General features: G+C 44.9%; 1 protein-coding gene across 1 annotated transcript in view; it reads right to left on the bottom strand.

The window, feature by feature from the left end:
• Positions 1-2,686: 2,686 nt before the first annotated feature.
• LOC126565818 (kinesin-related protein 8) overlaps positions 2,687-18,130 on the bottom strand; it is a 74,002-nt gene continuing 58,558 nt past the window's right edge. Inside the window, exons 2-7 of the mRNA XM_050223027.1 lie at positions 8,950-9,939; positions 8,575-8,875; positions 3,557-3,688; positions 3,291-3,478; positions 3,023-3,209; positions 2,687-2,947 (exon numbers count right to left, since the gene is read on the bottom strand). Of these exons, the coding sequence (XP_050078984.1) occupies positions 2,762-2,947; positions 3,023-3,209; positions 3,291-3,478; positions 3,557-3,688; positions 8,575-8,875; positions 8,950-9,939 (1,984 nt within the window). The 3' untranslated portion in view covers positions 2,687-2,761. The remainder of the gene's footprint in view (positions 2,948-3,022; positions 3,210-3,290; positions 3,479-3,556; positions 3,689-8,574; positions 8,876-8,949; positions 9,940-18,130) is intronic.

Genomic DNA, 18,130 nt, shown 5'->3' with positions numbered 1-18,130 from the left:
TTAACGTCCTTCTAGGTCATGCCAGTCACTTAATTTGTTACTTGACTTGTTGATACCATGTTTTTGGATAGTCAGTCGTCAATTCCAGGAACGGTGGGTTGACAACCCCGGTCCTGCCATGTGACGACCGGCGCCGAGATCACCTCCACCTCCGGAATGGTCCGGAAACCCTATAATACTTACATGGTATGACATTTTCGTTCGAGTAGAAGTTCTTTCGAACCGATTTTTTTTATATCGTTATCATATGGATCACATAATCTCAACAAAAAGTTCAATTGCTGTAGGTAGCTAAGCAAAAACTAAAAAATCTTACAGTAAATCTTTTCTACGAAAACACAGCGTGGTATTATTTTTCGGAGGATTTTTATATTTATTTCAATATAAAACATTCTATCAACTATTAAATTAAAACGATATTTACAATTGCATGTTTGTGTATGTGTAATGTGTGAACATGAATCCATGCAGGTGGCCCTATGCCAGCACACTATTGGAACGAAACAGGGACGATCAAAAGAAAAACTGAAACTCCAAAACGATCGATAGGTTTGCTTTCAAATTTGCTCACTTTCATTGCAACGATTAGTTACCAATTGCTCTGCACCATGAACAATCGTATTATTGAAAGAACTTGAACATCTTGCGTAAATGTTCTCGTAACCAAAGTCATTCAATTCACCAATCTGACTTGGATAATCTAACTGAGAGACACACTAATAGTTAGCCATTTCGCTTTTGGCATAGACACAGTTAGTAGAAGATCACAAGCTTAGATACACACGGGCCACATTCCAACGGGGAACTTACATGTGGGCGCAAACCACGTCGCAATATCCACAACAGACCATTTTTTGCGCTCGTCCAACGTGGTTCCAGCATTCTCCGGTACAGTTGTTGTTTTCTTCGGGAAAGAGAAAAGTCGGCTTGCACTCAGGGCAACAGCACACAAGACATCATCAAACTGTCTGCCGATATCGTCAGGCATGCGAACATACTTGACGGTTATTATCACTATTATTATTATTTCACAACCGCTTCACAACATCCAGTTCCTGATTGGGGCTGGAAAAAAAAGAGAAGTAAAACACGTCCCATTCCAGAGCGTACAACGACAAAATGTGGAATGAAAAATGGGCAAAAACGTTGGCAGCGATATTGCGAATTATGAAATGCTGCGATCGAACCGATCGCAGCTTAACGACAAGTCGTGCACCGGCGCTGGGTTTCCGACCCGGAATCCGTATTGCGAAATTACGCCCAGCCGATAGATAAATTACGCTTACAGGTCAACGCCGCGCCGCTCGTACGGCACATTTCAAATGGATCAATAACATTCAATTTGCGATGATTTATGGGGGAACCGTTTCCCTCTGCCGATCGCAGCACGCAAGCCGCGTACGATCTTCAAAGGGAAAATCCAAATCACTCTCAAGTGGCCCACTTCACACATCGGTACGAAAGTTTCAACAGCGCGATTAATATCGCACACCAAAGTAGAGGGGGGGGATTGCCAATTTCCACCGATGGATGGCGGATGCTGGCTGTGCGCTAAACGCAAGCAATTCATAGCTCTCCGTCCGTAAGTGTTAGGCCATATTAAATTACAGTACATGGTAGTGCTTCTACACCGACCTATCTAGGTGCGTGCAGAGCGTACGAGCAACGTGTAACTAATCGTGGCCCGAAAATGCTTTCAAAGCGTGTCTGTGTGCGTGTATGTGGAAAGTTCGTTTCCTGAAAGAATTTTCAGCATCTACGGAATGAAATTCAACAGAACAACACAGCTTACATTAAATCGCGTGTGCGTGAGCATGCTCGCGTTTCCTACAGTATTTTTCAGTTTTTCCTACGCCCACAAGAGGTCCACTGGTTCTTATCTTTTCTTCGTCTACATTATAAAAAACCACCTTTTATAGGATAAGAAAAGAAAGTGTTCGAGTTCGAAGTGTTGACAAAATTTTGCTTTTGAAGAGAATATCAAGGCTCCACAGCTCGGCGATAAGGAATTGCGCTTTAAAGATTCGCCAGTGGCCTGGACGCGTGACACGTGGTAGCTTCCGTTCACGTAACGTTTCCGTTGTTGTTGAACAAAGATTTAATAAATAAACAACATGAAGGTTTAGTAGCGTATAGTAGCGCAAAGTACACGCGGAAAACAATCGAATGCTATTGGCTATTGGCTTTTCCGCGACAACGACAGCAGGGACAGTATGTTGTCGCTTTAAAATCAGTCACATTTGCCAGGTATGATGGGATTTTTAAAAGAGGAAAGAGAGGAAAATGATAGAATACGTCAGGAAACAATGTTTGGGCAAATATTGCAAAGATGCAAAAGATTCTATAATCCACAGAAGTTTGATAGGGTGTTGGAATCGTTTTTTTTTTTTTGGTGGAGAATCAATCGACAAACATAAACACTCAACATTGTTTGAATATGCATCTTGATAACGATGACGAGCAAGCATCGTAAGACCTCCCGTAACGTATTCTTCGTTTTCTAAGTCCTTTGACCGTTTCAATCGATCGCAGCAACTGCTAGAATGAGGAAAAATGAGATGAGAAATAGTAGAAGAGTGATGATGGATGATGATGGTCACTATCGGATGTGGGGAGGGGTTTGCTGATTTGATGATCTTCACGAGGATGTGTTGTGACGTGTACCATTGGTATGATATCGGTGTCGGTGTGTGAGTGTGTGAGGAGCAAGTGAAAACAAACAGTAATAATTTGTACAATTCGTGTCACGGAAGTATCACTATTACGTCGTGCCGGCTACTTGTGGCTGGGGACCCTTCGGCTTGATCATCATCGTTGCCTTCTTGAGCGTGTAATCCCAGCCTCTCCAGCGGAACCAAACGATACCTTGCCGGGCGGTTAGATCCTGCGGATCGTGCAGGTATAGTCCGTTCAGTCCTCGTCCACATGATTTCCACCACCAGCCGCCCTGTGCGAAGAAATGAAGGAAAAACCATACAGTTCTAGAGCAATGTCCACAAAATGGGCGAAGTAACAAACGTACCTTCAGCATGCTGGCACAGTTGAGCGAACTTCGATCGTTGTCGCGGTTATACGTGGAGAAGGGACTGTTGTTCGAACCGTACCATGGATCATTCAGCGAGTCACCCGCATTGCCTTCGTACCCGTCAATCTCCAGCTTGTAGTAGTCCTGCTCCGAGTGGATCTTGAAGTGCGAATATTGTGCGTATCTAAAGCGGAAATGAAAAATCGATTAGATTCTCCTGCGTGTCTTCCTCGTTAACCTTTCCACGATCAAATTAATCACTTGCCTCTTATTGCCTTCGAAGTCTTCCAACTCAACTCGCAGCGAGTAGTCTTCGTTATTCGTCAGCATGTAGATGTTTTCGTTTCCGAGCCAGAATTCCTTAGCCGGATCACCGAAACCATTTTTATAGTCGGCCCAGTCGCGATTGAAATTTTCCCGCGGATCGCCATAATCGTCACGTCGTTGGATTACCTTTGCGTGTGAAAAAAAAAACACAAACCATAATAAAAGCTATCCCTTGATACACAGATGAAGACTGGTAAACCTTACCGTCCATCCGCCATCGGCAGTTTCTTGTTCGCAAAACACCTTTAGGAACCAGTAAGTGGTTCCACGAATCTGTAGATAGTACACTCCTGATTGTCGCATGCCAGCGTTCATTAGATCGACGCAAGAATAACCCTAATTGAAGAAAAACAAAACCATTTTTGCACGATTATAAAAAAAGAAACTTCAATTTGAGAATCGTTAGACTGAATTTTAAGGTGACCCTGCTACATCTCCAGTATGGTAAAGTACAATGATTATTTCTAAACGTAAAGATAACCAGAATCGCTCGCACTTATATAGTCACGATCTTCGTCAAATAAAAATGCATCCTTCCGATATCTATGCTGGTCAAATGGTTGCGGGAAAGATCGTTTGTTCGTAACGTTTTATTCGTAGCGATATTTTCTCCACAAATTACGTACCAATTACTGAGGATCGGTTTACGAGCCGGAACTGGCAGATGCGCACGTTTTTAAGTCATATTTCATCACTAATGCTAAGACGATCAAAAATTCCACAGTTTTATAGTAAAACCACCATGAGAGGGTGTCGGCAGACTATTTTATCCATTTTTCATCCATCATCCATGCCTCGGTCTAAGCGTGCGCAATGGAGAGCAGACATTGGTTGAAATCGGCGACTGAATTGACCGCTTAGTTGTTTTTTTTTCAACTGCTATGCATTAAGCTGGTTATTATTGGCCTTGGCCTCTGAGCGCCAGCACGGTGAGAAACGGCTGATGAACGTGGCGATCAGTTCAAAAACGATAATTACAGTTCAATGGATCATCAAGGCTTAGTTAGCGGAGAAGATCATCATACCTTAACGTGTTAGATTTATTGTTTTGCATTCATCAGCAGCATTCCAACAGGTTCTCACAGCTCAAACAAAAAAAATCTGATAACTTCGCTTTACCAAAAAACAACTTCACAACCATTGCAAAATCCAGATCCGGTTGTGCGAGTGTGATTAAACACGACTGCGTTGCTTCTTGCGAATTGGTAAAGTGCGTCAACACCAACAACAGTGTAAAACTGGCGCAAATGTCAAATGTTCGCTCGTAAAGAGAGAACGCACTGCCCTCGCGAAGAACGTTCCCGAGGATCATCTCCCATACCTTTGAACACAAGACAATGTCAACACAAACAAGTCATAGTGGTGCGCGAAGAATTGGCGACACTATAAAATGAAAACGGAGTGTTTGTATAAGGTGCGTTCCGGCGATACCTCCAAATGGCCATTCGGTGATAAATGTATCAAACGCACGGTACGATCGAAGTCCACCGAGGCTGGTGACAAACATGGCAAAGTGGTAGAATGGTAAAATTGGCCGAGTTCTACCTTTTGCCAACTCTTGTTCTATGGCCACACGTTGCGTCCGTTTGTTTAGTGTGTGTGTGTGTGTGTGCGTGGTGGAAAAACCTGTTCATAGGTCATCTCACCAAGAGTTCTGTGCGAAGGCATTTCCGTCCAAAATGGTTCTTGTTTCGGGCCAGCGCTTTAATTATTCTGCTGACCTTTGCTGGCCGTATTTCTCGCCAGGTTTTTTTCGGTGAGTTTCGCCAGCTACGATAGTGCGGCGGTGGTTGGTGTGATTGGATTAGCATTTTACTACGAAACAGCGACTGCGGAATACGGATGACCTGTCGACGGCTTCTCATTTGCTCGTCTCAAATCAAACGATCATCTGTTTGGTCGTTCAGATGGGATTAGAAGTCCTTCATTAGTGGGCATGAATGAACTATTTAACGAGGCAGCTGATGATAATTTGGCAGCAAAATGTTGCTATTAGCAAGTTAATGTATTGCGCCGGGGGGAAGATTATTTCCATTATTCTTGTAAGACTCCTAGCACTCTGACAATCAGTGTATGTTATCTTTCATTTTACTTCCGCGACTCAGTAAGTAGCACACAATGTGGTAACATTTGTTCAAAGTGTGTTTGTGTGCATAAAAGCACGTTAGTTGTATATAAAGCATTGGGCGTGGAAAGATCACCGAAAGAAAGGTTAAGCATCAAGTGATCTTTCCACAACAAAGCGAATCAGCTAAGTGTCTCAATTGATTTCTTTTAAAGGACTTCGTGAACGCTCCACCGTGCAAGAACTATAATTATGATGCCATACATGGTAAGGCATCAATAGCGTGGGTTAATTCTACAGTCCGGCCCAGTGGACCCAGTCGACTGAACGAAACAATAATAGTCAGTAGCGAATGAAAATGCGCTCTAATTCGAAGCTTGACCATGTAATATCCTCCGTAAACTGCAGTGAAACACGCAAAAATCTGTGCGGTTTTGCAGTTACCCTGTCCGGCTGATAGTATAATCCACAGGGTTGAGCTAAATGTCAATCCGATTGACTTCCCACCGGAGTCAATTAGCCGCTGGGGTTTGTTGGGAAACGATAATCCATTTAGCACCTTCCTGTCTGCCGGTCGTCATACATTCACTTTCGTCCCAGCTGGCGGCCGACGCCCACGGACAGAGGAAGCGTTGGTACGATGCCCGGTTATGCGCGTTAGACTCGGCATTAAGAGCCGAACAGTGTACAACATACACCGGACGAACCTGGCACCATTTCAAACGCAACGTGTGTTCCGAGTGCTGATGAGTGCCGGTCCGAAGGCGCGATACTATGTGATAACAGGGTTGAAATGTTTATTAGCACCCTTTTTAGTTTTTTGACGTCGGTCTGTCGGTGTCCGCGCGAAGAAAGGTTAGCAAACGATATACGACGACGCGTAGAAAGGTGCACATGGATAAGGAATCTTTTCTACACCTTTTCTGGCCTTTCCGACCGATCTGATGAAAAATGCTTAAACATGTGCACAGGAACAAACGTAAACCGTGCACGATCCACGTTCATCACTAATTGGGGAAGGGATCGTGACTGTTGGAATTTATTTGACAGACGACGTACGTAGTTTACTGTCTGCCAGTCGTTGCACAACATCGGTACAGCATGACAGGTAAACTACCATGCAGCTTATGCTTTTACTATCAAGGCGAATCGAGGCTCTTGGTTCAGACATTCATGGTGACGTTCTTTGCAACAATTAACAGTTCACAAAAGAAACACATCGTTCCATTTTTATTGTGCCTTTTGGCTCACATTTCCACCTGGTGGTCAGTGTGCGTTCTACAGGTCTAACCGGAAACGCTCAGGCCCTTTTTTGTGCTTGTTGACATGATCGTTTGATCGAGAAGGAACCTCCGTTTGTGAAAGTGAAAGCACCGAAATGTACAAACATCGTCGTTACATCAGCCACCACAATTCGTTATGGCTTGTTGAGATTAGATTATCCTAGCAGTGGCCGGGTAGCAGAGGTTAAGTCCTCGGCCGCACCTTTTTGCACACGGTTTGCGAAAATATGTTTGCAAAAATAAAACCCTCCCGTCTTTTGCCTTCCACTGCACCCGTGCAAAAGGGTGCTCGGCGGCATGTTCCTCGGTAGCGGCTACCGGATGGGAAACGCACAACTGATCAATCTTCATGTTGGACACAGTGGACGTCCAGGAGAGTGTACCACTCATTCACGGACACCACACGCGTCGGCAAAACACTCATATGTCTGCGGTTTGCCTGATCTGAACCTTGTCGAAGCTTTGCCAAAACTATTAATTTAATAACGAACGCCAATTAATCATCGTTTGTCGCGTTGCGAATTGCGAAGGTAAATTCTTGTGGCTGCGCAACCGGCCTCGTTGATTGAGGGACCAACAGTTGTTGGATATAAATGATGTTGAACAAAAAGTATTAGAGATTAGAAAATTAGTACTATGAGCGAAAAGCGTCCTATGTGCTAGTACTATGAGCGTATAAAATGGAAAAGGGAAGCAAAAGTAAACTTTAAAAAGATCGTGATGAAGATCGATAAAAAATTTAAAGATAAATGATCACAGTTGCCTCACAATCATCAAAAAGGGATTTCCTAACAATGCATGTAGAGACAGGAAGCAATTTTTATTTAGTACTCCTTGATTTAGCATGTTAAGCTTGATACTCATAATTAAAAGACCTGTGAAAAAGGGTCGCTTTTTATCCCTTTGGGAGTTATACAGGCAGTTATACGACCTGTTTTTTTAATAACAGATGGTTTATTCATCTGTACTAAATGAAACAGCAAATGGATTGGATAATAACGTCCCTATTTTCCTTGCATTCCAGCAGCATTCTACCAAACATGTTTTCCTTCTCAGTCTTAAAAAAAAACATAACACGAAAAGGAAACCAATCATAAATGGTTGATCACTTGAAGTTGGTGCAATAAACACACGCTTCCCAGCCCTTCCCCCGCAAAACCGACCACATTGATATTTCTGCCAACGCGTTTGTTGTAGCCGTTTTGTTCCAGCGGCTGCAAGTCACCGTAGAGCAGTTTCGTTGGTGACTTAGTGCCCTGTCAACCCGGTGCGAATGTTACGAGGTTCTGGCAAAGTGTTATTAAGCTTTTGCTGTCCCTTGAGAAAGGTAATTGCTATCGCGAATGTGCTGCAAAGCTAAATGCACGTACGAATATAGGAAAGCCACTACGTATATGGTTCAATCGAAGATATTGGTTTCGCGAGTTGGTGTCGGAATAGTGCCGACCGTTGCGTCATTCTTCTTTCCTCCGCAACCGTTATGAGGATATTTTTTTTTTGCTTTCTATCACTCTTTGAAACGTGCATTCATTCTTATTGATCTCGTTCCTCCAGACGCTACGGAGACCCACATCACCATGCTCGGGACTAACTGGTCAAGAAACTGTGTGAATGCGTTTGGTCAATTTATGCAACACCTCGTAAATTAGAGCCATCGAGCTGCGCAAGTGCACACACGCAAGTGTGCTACGCACGCAAAGCACGTGTGGCTGTAGAAGCAATCAGGGGAAAAAAAAAACCAGAACCCCCGGAGAAACACATGTCGACCAAAGCAAACGTTACATCTGGCACATACTCCAAATAATTCAATTTGTCAACCCCTTCCAATACGCTCGCTGATTGAAAGCCGGTTCTTGCTACAGCTGATGGCTTACCTTGATGTCCTTAAGGAAGATACTGTCGGTGGCAAAGGTACTGTTCAGTACGGAAGGCTTATTTTTAACGCTGGGGAAAATGATGCCGCCTTTGCGCGACACGTTCTTCGCTGTGCCGGTCGCCGTCGAGCTACTGTTGGAGATGTTTACATTGCTCTGGGTAGTACTGCTAGTACTTGTGCTTGAAGCGGTACTAGTTGAGGTGGAAGATGAGGACGACGATGATGATGAGGATGCCGAGGACGACGATGTCGGGTACGTTGTCGTGGGCAGTGCTTCGGTAAAGTCCTCCACGATGTACCTATAATGTTAATATAATTGTTCAAACCATGCTCAACAGGAGCAGCATATGACAGGGATCTGAGCTGATGTTACCTGTTCGGATCATACTCCACTAGCCGATCAATGGTGGGATCCATCAGCAGCTCCGCTGGTACGGGTCGCTGAGCCAAAACTGCGACATCATCCTCCTGCTTCTTCAGTCGCTTCTCCACCATGTCCAGATTGTTGATGATAAGGTTCGTTTTCGTTTTCAGATCGTGATGAATTTCTCCAATGGCACGCTCTTGGCGCTGGTTTTGTGTGAGCAGTGCGTCCGACTTGGGCACCAGATCGTCGACGGAGCTCTTCGTGCCGACGACCACATCCCACACCTCGTCCATCTTCTCCGACACCGACATGATGGGGCGGATCTGCTTCACCAGAATATCGATCTTGCTCGACTTCACGTACGGTGGCAGGGTCGAGGTCGCGTTGTAGTTGTTGTAGTTACTGTTATGGTCGACCACCGCGTCGTGCACGTCATTCAGCAAATTTAGCGTCTTGCCCAGATTCTCCGACACCACATTGATGTGGAACTGCAGCTTCTTGTCGATGCCCTCCGTGATGGAGCGCAGCTGGCCGAGCTCCTTCGTTATGTGGCCCATCACCTCCGAGTGCATGGCTTTCGTGATCTCCGCCACGTTCATGCTGACCGTTTTCCGTTCGCTTGCCTCCGCGTTGATGTCGTCCACCGACAGGAAGTTGCTATCGATTTGGCTCTTCAACCCGTTTAGTTTGCTGTCGATGTCGCTCACCTTTTGGTCGAGCGACACTAACCGGCTGTCGAGCGAGTTGGTCGATTTGGCCATCCGCACACTGTTCGGCCGGTCGGGCCCATCGTCGACGATGGTCAATTTGCTGTCGAGGGTGCGCAGCTTGGAGATGACGGAGTCCGTCTTGATGATGTTGTCCGCCACCTTGTTGTCGAGTGACTCGACGCGACGCATCAGATGTTCGACCGCCTTGTCGAGGTTGTCTATCCGCTGCAGCTTGCCCTCGAGTGTTGACACCACGACCTCGAACACATTCAGTAGCTGCTGCTCTCTGCGGGAGGAAATGCGGAAAAATGAAACGTAAATAATGGTCATTTAAAATTATCGATAAGCCCATCCGTTGGGAGGAAAAATAAACGTATTTATGTAACCGTGGGGTGATATTTTAATTTTTATTTCATCCACACATTGTCGCTGTCCGTTTCAGCCGACGCGAAACACTTGTCGACTCGCTTTGCTTGCATTTCTCCCTTGCTCCAAACATATTATCAGAACTTGCTTGTTTGCTTTCGCCAGGCCAACGAAAAGTGAACGTCTTCAGTTATCTTAATAATTTAATTACTAACGTGCGCCCGATTACGTTTTCTCCATTTTCGCACTTTAATTAACATGATTTATTCGTGTCGTCGTGTCGTGTTTCTGTGACCGGCCGCAGCGTCAACACTTTCCCGCGCTAATGCACTTTAATTTCGCAAAATCGAACCCGATAAACGATTACCCTCGATTACCGTTCAAAGAGATCGAGAGGATGTAAAAAAATTGAACAAGAGAAATGGGGAGTTTTGTTCATCGCCTTCTGCTAAGAGGGTACGTCCGATGGCGGTCGGGAGGATGTCTTTCACTTTGTGTTTCGGAATTATGGGAAATTAATCTCGAGGCTGGTACGATTTATCATGCGACACAACATTGGTATGGTAAAACGTTTGCGGTAAAAGTGCTTGATCGTACTTGAAAGAAAGGTTCGATTTAGCTGTGTTTGGTCTGGCGATGCGCTTTGCGGCAAAAGGGTCAATTTAAGAAATTTTGCTTTATCGGGTTTTGAATAAACGCCAATCGAAGGAGAAAGGATTCGCGCTTGCAACCCAAAATTGTTCCCTTTGACCATGTGACGCTGGCTGGGGAATTGTAGCAAATTAATCAATTAATTAACAAAATTAAACATGCCACCGTAATTGGAAATCGAAATTTCAATCGACATGCCCACGATCGGAAGGACAAGCCTACGCTGGACGGAGCCTGCACGACACTCTCGACAGGATAGGACTTCTAGGGTATTTGCCAGCATTGCGCAATGAGATGGAAAATGGAAATGTGTACATGACCGTGGAGAAGGAGAAGTACGCCAACGATCCAAGCAAATGCGAACGAAATCTGAGCTTGGTTTGCCGCTACTTTGTAGCTCACTTAATGGGCAGGTGTTGCTCGAGTTTTATGCAACGCATTGCGAACGGTGTTTCAGGAAACATGAACAAAAAAAAAGGAGAGCAAATGCCCAAACAAAAATCAACACAGTCCGTGGTCCTACGGTGCGCTGGTTATGTGTCTAAAAGTTGAGTGCGGAAAAGCAATCCGAGCCGGTACACTGTAAATGTTCGCACAATTTCGGTACAATTTAAACGGACCATTTTGTCGGTGTCTGCTTCCCTTTCTCTTGTAGATCTGATCTGGTAATGTTTACGGTAATAACCTAATTTGAACTGCACCATGCATGTGGATTATGGGTTTTGGTTGGTTGGAACTTTTTCCCTTACGTTTTCAGACCAAAGATTGAGCATGTTATGATTATATTATGAGCGTTGTACATCAATATCTGGGTTTTGGGCAGGCTCAATAGCATCCATCCGCATCCGAGCTCAGTTCAGCTCAGCTTTTATGACTGCAAGTCAATTAAATTAATACTCGAGATACTTTAACTTCAACGGTTGTGAAGGAAATTTATGCTTAATGCTTGTTATAAAAAGACAAATGAAGTAAAATGGTGGCGATTTACCGTCACCGCATGTTTGAAGGAAATAATCACCCATAACAACTCCACATCCCTCAGCCCGGCAAAACGAGCGTAAATGCTTCCCAAAGCTCCACATGACGCGGTGGCGTTGGTCTACTTTTTAAAAAAATCTACCAGCAAAAAGATACTACGGAACCTTATTTGACATGTTCGCCCCTTATTAAGCCGGTCAAGCCACTTCGAGCCAACTCACAGTGACACAGTTGAGCTTAATTTGGCGCAAAATTTCAAGTTACGGCAATCCGAATCCCCACAGCGCGTATGTGGTTGCGGTCTGCTTTACCTTCAGGACCCGGGCACAATTGTTCCCGCGAGGAGGGCCTCAGGGCCTGGAAGCTCAATATTCGTTTTTCTACCACATACGAAATCCGCAAAACACCTTGCCGCCTTCACTGGTGGCCAGTTGTCAATTAATGCGAAACTCCATTTACGGACCTAAACATGAGCGAACTTTCGAATGTGCGACGGTTCTGTCCACCTTCTCCGTATTTGCGTGAAATGATAAAATTGCGCTCTATGCCCGTTACGTGGATTTACAGCACGCAAGTTTTTAGTTCGATGTTGTGTGTTGAGTACCGTGTGCGGGATGTTTGTGAAATCAAAAATTCGATTAATGCCGATCAAAGCATCTCACACAAAAAGGCTCTTGATGTGTTTGCTACCTTTAAGGATACACTTCAACTGGACAGCAGTGTAGAGTATGGTAGAGGCTAACGGAAGGTGGTGGTGTTTCTTGAAGAACCATTTTCCATTTTTGGTCGTAAATCACTTTCGCGAGCCCCGGCCATAGAGTGCGCAATTCTTGTTGTCCTGGTTCCTGTACGCACCTACCCGAACGTGGATGGAAAATCTGCTTCATGCTGCTGATTCATGTATGAAAAAAAAAATCCAGACCAGAAAATTGTAATGTCAAGTAGCAGCACGGCAACACCGGCTAGCTTAACCAACCAATGTGAAGCTCCATTTTAGCGGTTCACTAACTGTTCCACCAGCCTGGGTGAACGTTAGCTGATCGGTGCATAGCAAAGAGTGCTAATAGCAAAATAATTAATTTTGGAACGAAAACATTTAACCCGCTCGATGGTGGTTTGAGGTGGACGGGTACGAATATGACTCGTTTGACATCTCGTTTGACGGTTTGTTTGTGTGGCGAAATTCAAATAATTTCGCACAACTGTTTTACTGCAACTACGACTATTTATTGCTAGATTCAGGTGTTAAATTAGGCTCCACCGTAATGACATCGCCCATCGTTTGCGTTATTTTGAAAGTGATCAATGGCGCAGGAACCGAAAAAGTCAAATCCGCGTATTCAAAATGACATTTGATCAACACTACCTATAACGATCACGAACAGCAGGCGATATTAGAGAGCTAGTAAAAAGGTGCTTGATTAGGGTCTGAGGTATAAGGGCGCTAGTATGACCCAGTTCTCGTGGAAGTCTTTTGTGTCAACAAAATTCTTTCTTCATTTGTGATTTCGTGACGATACTAGGCATAATAGTGTTGATTTGATGGATATTGTTGAATTATAACAAGTCTGAGCCTAATAAATTCCCGAAGGAAAGAAAAAGGAAGGCATAAGAATCCGGCTCAAACAGTCGTTGAATTATTTAAATGCGATCGATTGCAAAATTACTTGCCATGAATAATTCAGTACATTCGGTCACCACGGCATTTCTATGAAAAAAATCGTTTGAAACCACAATTCTACTACCCTCGAGCGATCAAGAACATAACCAAAAGTAATGGTACAGGCAGACTAGTTGGTGCTCCGATTCCTAGCGAGTAGTGGATGTCGTTTCACCCCGGGACACTAGGCTGGCGCTCTCCGAACGATGTCACAATCGTGCATCGCCAAACGGCCGAGCGAATTCAAACAAGCCAGCTGGTGTGAGAGCTGGTGCTTTGAGTTCGATTATGTTTTCGCTTCCAAACCCAACACCATGAGTGGTAAGGGAGGCAATAGCAGCAACAAAAAATACGCTCACAAAATCCCGCCGGGTAAACTGGGTTACTCTCGATTTAGCACATGCAAGCAGTGGACAGACGCAGTTTGATTTAATAAAAATGTTACCCATGCGCCAAGAGGTGAGGAAGAGTTCGCAACGCAACGCAGATCAACAACGATCGGCAGTGAGCAACTTGTTTGACTTCGTCGTTTGTCAACTGAACCCTTATCCGAGCAGACGCGAACGGTTTGCGGTACGAAGCAGCCCCGAAAGCACGCTAACAGCCGGCGTCCGAGGTTGCGTAAGGCGGAATAGAAAGCCAGGCAAGTATGGGAGCAAGCATGGGCTACTGCCCATTTTCTGTTGTTTCACTACTGCTGTACTGCTGATCACGAGAAGGAATCTTCCAACACAGGAGGTCTCGCATCAAAACCCGCGGGGAACCCGTGGGAGGGAAGCGAAATTCAAATTCGGCAAGGTTGGATTAGCGAGGGTCAGAAAACTCGTGACGCTTTGAGTCGGTTTATTTTCTCCTCGTGTTCCCCAATCAACCATTTAATGGAGCTTAGCAAATTTTGATCAGCAAAAGCGCGTACTGCGTATCACCGAACATGTGTTGCGGATCATTCAACCGTTACTTGCACGAGAGGGGAAAAAGAGCCCAGAGAGGTGGCTGCGAGTAAAGGGAAAAATCTTTCCATTGAGTGCACTGCATCTAAACCGCGTCGTTGGGCAAAGGCCTAACCTCCACTCCATTAGATCGCCCTAACTGGCCGCTGTCCTTCGCCGGTAGCGCTTGCAAATAGGTATTGTACACACGCGGCCTCGCGGTTCACGGTGTGCCGTACTTCCGTTCCACAATTTCCAACCAGTAGCAAATCTACCGAACCACACTCACTCCCAAGCAACTCCCAAGCTGGTATCGAAGGTGTTCGAGGCTGGGCACAGGACGGTAAAGCTCAATTAACCCAATTATCCCACGCACGCGTGACTCGCTGTGGTTGACGCCTAAGCAGCTACCAGAGCTCTTCGATTCCGAGATACAATTCGCATCACTAGCTGAAGCCTTTGACCGTACGAACGCCAGATAAGTGCTCCTCGTGCGGCCGGGCCTCGTTGCGCCTGCATTGCCAGCGGGTCTGCAAAAATCACCGATTCAACACTTACTTAGCAGGTCTTGCGTTTCTGGTGCGGCATGAAATTCACAAGCCAGCCACCATACCGACCGTGGCCAATTCCACGTCGCCCGAGTGATTGGAGTGACGGGAGATTTCATAACATTGGCGGTTTGAGTTTAATTTCGCGCACTATCGGTCGCCGGACAACCAAGCGGAAGGGAAGGGCGGAAGGGGAATGACGTTTGTCAGAATTCCGACACCCGGTACCGAAAACCTTTTCACCGGTATGCGAGTGCGTGAATATTTCTTTCTTGGCAAACGCCATCAAACGCACCCTGTGTGTCTGTGTGTGTGTGTGTGTAGGACGCATTGCGGTGGGAACTCTGTAATCACTTAATTAATACGGCCGTGCACTGCTGGACGAAGTCTTCGGAGGTGCGCAAAGTGTTGTGAACTTCGTCTCCACCAGTACCCGCTCATTTCTGCGTGCGTGAATTATTATTTTCCTATTTTTCGCGCACCTTGTCCAGCATTTGTTCCCACACACCAAAAGCCGTCTGTAATTACACTTGGCTCTTGGCACTGGCGATAAAGCTCTGAGGTGAAGTCAACGCAAAAAAATAATAATAAACGTGCTGCCGCACATCAAGAAGTATGCAAAAAGTGGTAAACGCCACAGTAGCTTCCATGTCAGCCAAATGACAGCAATATCGTTTAACACTCGGCGAGGTCAGGATCGTTGCCACCGTAGCTCGACGTTTCCTCGGGTGGACAACAGCTTTTGCTAAATTGTTTGGCACACTGGATGTTTCTCGTTGAAAGATGATGTTAGATAGTATCACTTTTTAAGTATGTAGTGAAAAAAAAACACGGTAAATTTCTTGTTCACAGTTCGCGATCGTTGATGGTCGTGGTAATACTTTGCATGGCGTCTTTAAGCAGCAATCTTCTTCGTCGTATGCAATAACAAAAAGAAAACCATTAACTCTTAGGCTAAGTGATCGGTGTGAAAAAGGGGTAAGGAGTAATATACGAGCGTGACATAATAAATCGGAAAGAGAACGTGCAAATATTATTTTTAATAGATCCTAACGATTTTTCATCATAAATCATTCGGGCATCGAGTTCAAGCTACAAAAAAAGCTAGTTAATGAAAAGGTAAACTAAGTGACCACACTTCCATTCCTGGACACAATCTCTTGGGAACGGATACACTGTAGAATATGTGCTACCCCAAATCTGCACCGCCCAAGACTTGCTGGCGTGTGAGAGGTGTGAGATTAGTTGGACAATTGGAAAAACAAACAAACGCTTCCTTAGTGGGAAGCACCAGTAACGACAGTGTTGCCACTTGCGGTCATTACGGACCGTGATCGTTGTGACTCTGATTGACAGCTGAATCTCTCGGGAGTCCGAACTCTGCTCCAGTTCGTGTGTTCCGGCGTGACAGGCGCAGTCCAGTGCCGACATCCGTTCGCGGTGATCACGAACTGCATAAGCAATGTATCCGAAACAGAAAGGCGCGTAATGGTAGGCGGGGGCAGTCTCATTGAGACGACCAACAATGAAAAGCGGTGGCGGTTTCGAATTTTTGAACTGCCCATTCAAAACAACAACAAAGCGGGTTTCTTCCACTGTTTAGCAGCCGCGAAATGGTGGCCAACCGGTAAGGTAAGATTTCGAATTCGAGCGGACAACCACCACACTGGAGGTTGTGTGCGATCAATCAAAAATCAATTGTTCGCCAATATATGGATGCAAAGTGTCCAGCACCCAGCAGTGGTGAGCATACCACCAGTGCACGATACTGCCTTCCACTGTGTCTATCAATCACAAATCGATTGAACTCATTGAGCTTTTCAATGCAGTAGGAAATATTGGCCACTAGATTGTTCCATTTCGGCAGCCAATCGTGTGGAGTCGTTTGCGGTGCGATCTATCTAGGGCACCTTAAACACAGCACCCTCAGAAGAAACTTAACCTGTGCTGAAACTAGCAAAGGTTAACCAAGATTGTCCAAATAAACATCGTACGATCCACTCAGAACTAAACAGATTGGTCCTAGCCTCGGTGGAACTCCCTCGCTGCATCGTTCGAAGGCGCTGCCCTTTTTATCGTAGGTGCTATTTTCCCAGAGGTAACTGACATATTTCGAAGGCGCCTTCTAATTGACGCCTTCAAACTGGGCGAACGGTTTTGCCAAGTTCCATTCACCGTTGGTTTTGCACAAACGAGCCCTTTACAGAGGACCCAAGCTCATTTCACTCCTCCAGGGAGCTACTGCTAGGGAAGGGAGTGGGATTTTATTTGGCCCTGTGTGTATGTGTGTGTGTGGAATCCGTCCGTGACTATGGTCGCTTACCATTGGATGCTAGTCACATGGCAAGCATACTAATGAGAGGACAGAACACGCTCGAACCATTCATCGGCCAATATTCTTTTGCGGGGCGCGTGGCCTTACAGGAATTAACTTACGTAGCGTCCGAGGTTTTCACTCTTTAACCTAGATTTAAATTATACATCTCTTAGTGAGCAATGGTTGTGGGCTGATGGAACAAACAAACAGACCCAACACACTGATTTCTGATGACGAGAGATAGTTTTATAGATTTGATCCATTATTTCAAACTATAAAATTATGCACACGTTAAGTGATTTGATTTATAGACCTCGAATGATATTAACTCGAATGATGAGACATGTTGATAGAAAATAAAAAAGAATCAATTTGTGCATCACACGGTTTGCATTGTGATCGGGTTTTCCGTCACACGATATTGGTAAGAGACAATATTATAATGTTTTGCGGGCGTAGTTCGGCCATCTCATGCTAAAATAACGTCTGACGGCGCTAACAGTTTGCATAATTTTCCTTCCTATTCGAGCTCCGAGCTGTGAAGACATTCATTTGGTAGAGTGTGGGATGTGATCGTTTGTTAACATCATTAGAGCACTCGCACACAGGCATCCGCCATGGTTTTTGTAACAGTTGAATTCTCCAAGATGTAAGTAATTGTTGGTGATGTATATTTGTTGATAAACGTTTGTATCGTATCAGAGACTGACTGCTTGAGGATGTCAGAAAAGGCAAGTCAAGACATCTCAAAAGTAGGTTTATCAAATAAATAAGAGGCAAGTGCATAGACTATGGGTAAATCAAGCATAAGCTAGCGTATGCTAAGTTCGTTAAAATAAATAATGGTTCCAAACCCAAAAAAAAATTTTTATTTGTTGTTGGGAAAATCCAGTGGTCACAGTTATTTATCTTTTATTCTCCATTAGTATTGTAAGTTTAGTGGTTGCTGCATCGTTGATGTCTTGCACAGGCAGTTCGCTTATTAATATTGCAACTATCCCAGAGATGCAGTGCGCCATAAATCAGGA

This window comes from Anopheles maculipalpis, chromosome 3RL (genome assembly GCF_943734695.1).
Source record: "Anopheles maculipalpis chromosome 3RL, idAnoMacuDA_375_x, whole genome shotgun sequence".
In the NCBI taxonomy this organism is placed as follows: Eukaryota; Metazoa; Arthropoda; class Insecta; order Diptera; family Culicidae; genus Anopheles; species Anopheles maculipalpis.
The sequence above is the reverse complement of the archived record's forward strand: the minus strand, read 5'-3'. Positions and strand labels throughout refer to the sequence as shown.